Raw genomic sequence first — 2,456 nt, 5'->3', positions numbered from 1 at the left:
GCGTTCTAGACAACCAACTACCCCAACTGTTTTATCTCATTTAAACCTCATGAGTTTCTAGGATTTTGATTTTGTGTTGTTGTGAATAAACTGCCAAAACACAGCTTCTATGATGTGCCACATCTTAAATCAACTTAGATTCTGTCTTCCTACTGTATCTAGTCTCTACCTGGCATTTCACAATATTTGTATTTTGACTCTATAATATCGTTTATAGTATTAGCTTGTAACCGTGTGGAATAGTTAAAATCATTAGCCTTTTATTATGATTATAATTAGCCAGTTTAGAGAACAGAAGGCTTTTCAATTGTTCCCATCACGTGAGTTCACACGTGCCTCACCAACGACTTCAAATCTAAAAGCGAAAATGAAAGAATTTACAGTCGACCAAAAAAATTAAAAGGTTATAAAGAGAGACAGAGCACGTGGAGCAAAGAAACTCGACACCAAATACCGTTAACAAACGGACTTATTTAAACTTAAACGTTACTATTTATTTAATAATAGGACCATTAAGCCATTAACTACAGCATAATACATTTGATTTATACTCTTATATAACGACAAAGAGAGAACGGAAAGGTAAAAGATTTTTAAATAACGAACATACAAAACTTCGCGAGTCCGTTTAGTAACGGCCCCCGGGTAAACTATTTATTTTTACTAAACAGTCATAGGATCCGACCCGAATAGATCCCCAATATCTTGAAAATGGTCATCCACGTGCCAGTCGGATAAACCGGACCCGAAATCAAACCCGAGGTTCATATCCGTACACGTGTCGGCGAAGAGATCTTCTCCAAATAAGTCGCCGCCGAGGTAGTCGGGAACGACGGAGCTCCGGAAATCGAACAAGTCCTCGTCGGTGAACAACGGCGCCGAGAAATCGGAGAAAGTCTCTGACGCCGTCGTCGTGGAAGGCTCTTCCTTGACGATGACCGCCGCGGTTGGAGTAGAACTGCCGGAGGTTTCGTCGACGGCGAACGGTGATCGGAGAACGGACACCGGAGAGCAGAGGCCGTCGCTGCTAGTGGAGGAAGAAGCGACGTCGTCTTTGATTTTTCTCTTCCTCTTAACCGGCGACGGTGGTGGAGAAGAAGATTTATTCTCCGTCGTCGGGAAGTTAGTGAGGGCGTCGGGACCACGGAGCTGAATCGCGGCGCTGTCGTAAACCAAGGCGGCTTCCTCCGCCGTGTTGAAAGTTCCGAGCCAGAGGCGTACGCGCCTAAGCGGGTCTCTTATCTCCGCCGCCCATTTTCCCCACGGACGCTGTCTCACTCCCCGGTATTTCTTCTCCGTCGTCGTTGCAACAGCCGGAGGAGAAGCAGGTTCCGATTTGACCGTAACGGCTCTCTTCCTTCTCTTCTTGGATTCGATTTGACTGCTACAACCACTGGCGCCTGTATCGAGAACGACTTCGTTTACGAACTTTTTGATACGACGGCGTTTAGAGGCGAGTCGTTGTTCTTCTTCTTCTTCTTCGTCGCTGGAGGAATCTGTTGCGTCTGGGTCAGCGACAGAGATACGGAGAATCCTTGGTTGGTGGTGGTTGGTGGTTAACTCCGGTATGGTGTTGGTTTTGTGCTCAGCGAATTTGATTTTCGGGAGAACAAGTTGCTTCTCTGTGTCCATTGTTATCTCTCTCCGTTACTTAGACTGTGACTGTGTGTGTTTATATCGAAGAAAGCATGTGAAAGCAAAAAGGAAAGAGACAAAGAATAAAGATGGATTTTTTTGATAAAGGAAGAAACTTGAGCCACAAGAGAGATAAGAGTGTGATGCTTCTCTGCAAAAAAGTTTTATCAAAGGACGAGTTTTTTTTTTCTTTTTATGGAAAGCCACAAAGCAAAGGCACAGAAAACTGCGAGAGATAAACCTTGTTAATACAAACAGAGAGAGGAGGGTAGGGGGAAGAAAGCAAAGATTTTCTTTGAAAGTTGAAGAAAGGAGAGAGAAGGAAAAAAAGAGCTTTTTGTTATATTCTTATGGAATCAACACAAACCCACCGTTTGGTTATCGAGAGATGAGAGAAGAAATAAAGAGGAAGATGCTCCTTTTCTGGGAAATATTCTTGGAAATTTTTAGTGTGCAGAGGGAAAAGAAAATGTTTTTGCAGTGTGTTTAGAGAGAGTGACACGAGGAAGATGATGGGAGATTTAAAAGCGGCAGAGCACATGTAAGTAGATAGAGAAAGAGACTATTTTATAGGATCTTGAAACGGCTGATATAGTGTTTACTCCGGTCTTTTTGTTAATTCATTATTTAAAAATTTTGGTATAATTGTAAGACAAGTTTCTCCAAATAATCGCACAACAAAATCTATAAAAATATTTTTTTGTAGATACTTTTTGGATTTTTAAGGTGTCATACACAGTGCAAAAGAAAGAATGAATTCCTTAGCTATATATAGAAATCAGCCTTAAATTTTTAAGGAGTATATGATTTATAACTGTTGG

The 2,456-nt window shown here is 41.8% G+C and overlaps 1 protein-coding gene across 1 annotated transcript; it reads right to left on the bottom strand.

The window, feature by feature from the left end:
* Window positions 1-478: 478 nt before the first annotated feature.
* Window positions 479-2,175, bottom strand: LOC106327715 (ethylene-responsive transcription factor CRF2-like). The gene has a single exon (XM_013765952.1). It carries the CDS (start codon window positions 1,630-1,632, stop codon window positions 664-666), a length of 969 nt encoding a protein of 322 aa, XP_013621406.1. The 5' UTR covers window positions 1,633-2,175; the 3' UTR covers window positions 479-663.
* Between the last annotated feature and the right edge of the window lie 281 nt (window positions 2,176-2,456).

The sequence above is a fragment of the Brassica oleracea genome, chromosome C1, assembly GCF_000695525.1.
Source record: "Brassica oleracea var. oleracea cultivar TO1000 chromosome C1, BOL, whole genome shotgun sequence".
NCBI classification, from domain to species: domain Eukaryota; kingdom Viridiplantae; phylum Streptophyta; class Magnoliopsida; order Brassicales; family Brassicaceae; genus Brassica; species Brassica oleracea.
This window is presented reverse-complemented; position numbering and strand designations above follow the sequence as displayed.

Coding starts and splice junctions, on each gene's coding strand:
- LOC106327715 (XM_013765952.1), bottom strand. CDS start 1,632: ATGGACACAGAGAAGCAACTTGTTCTCCCGAAAATCAAATTCGCTGAG.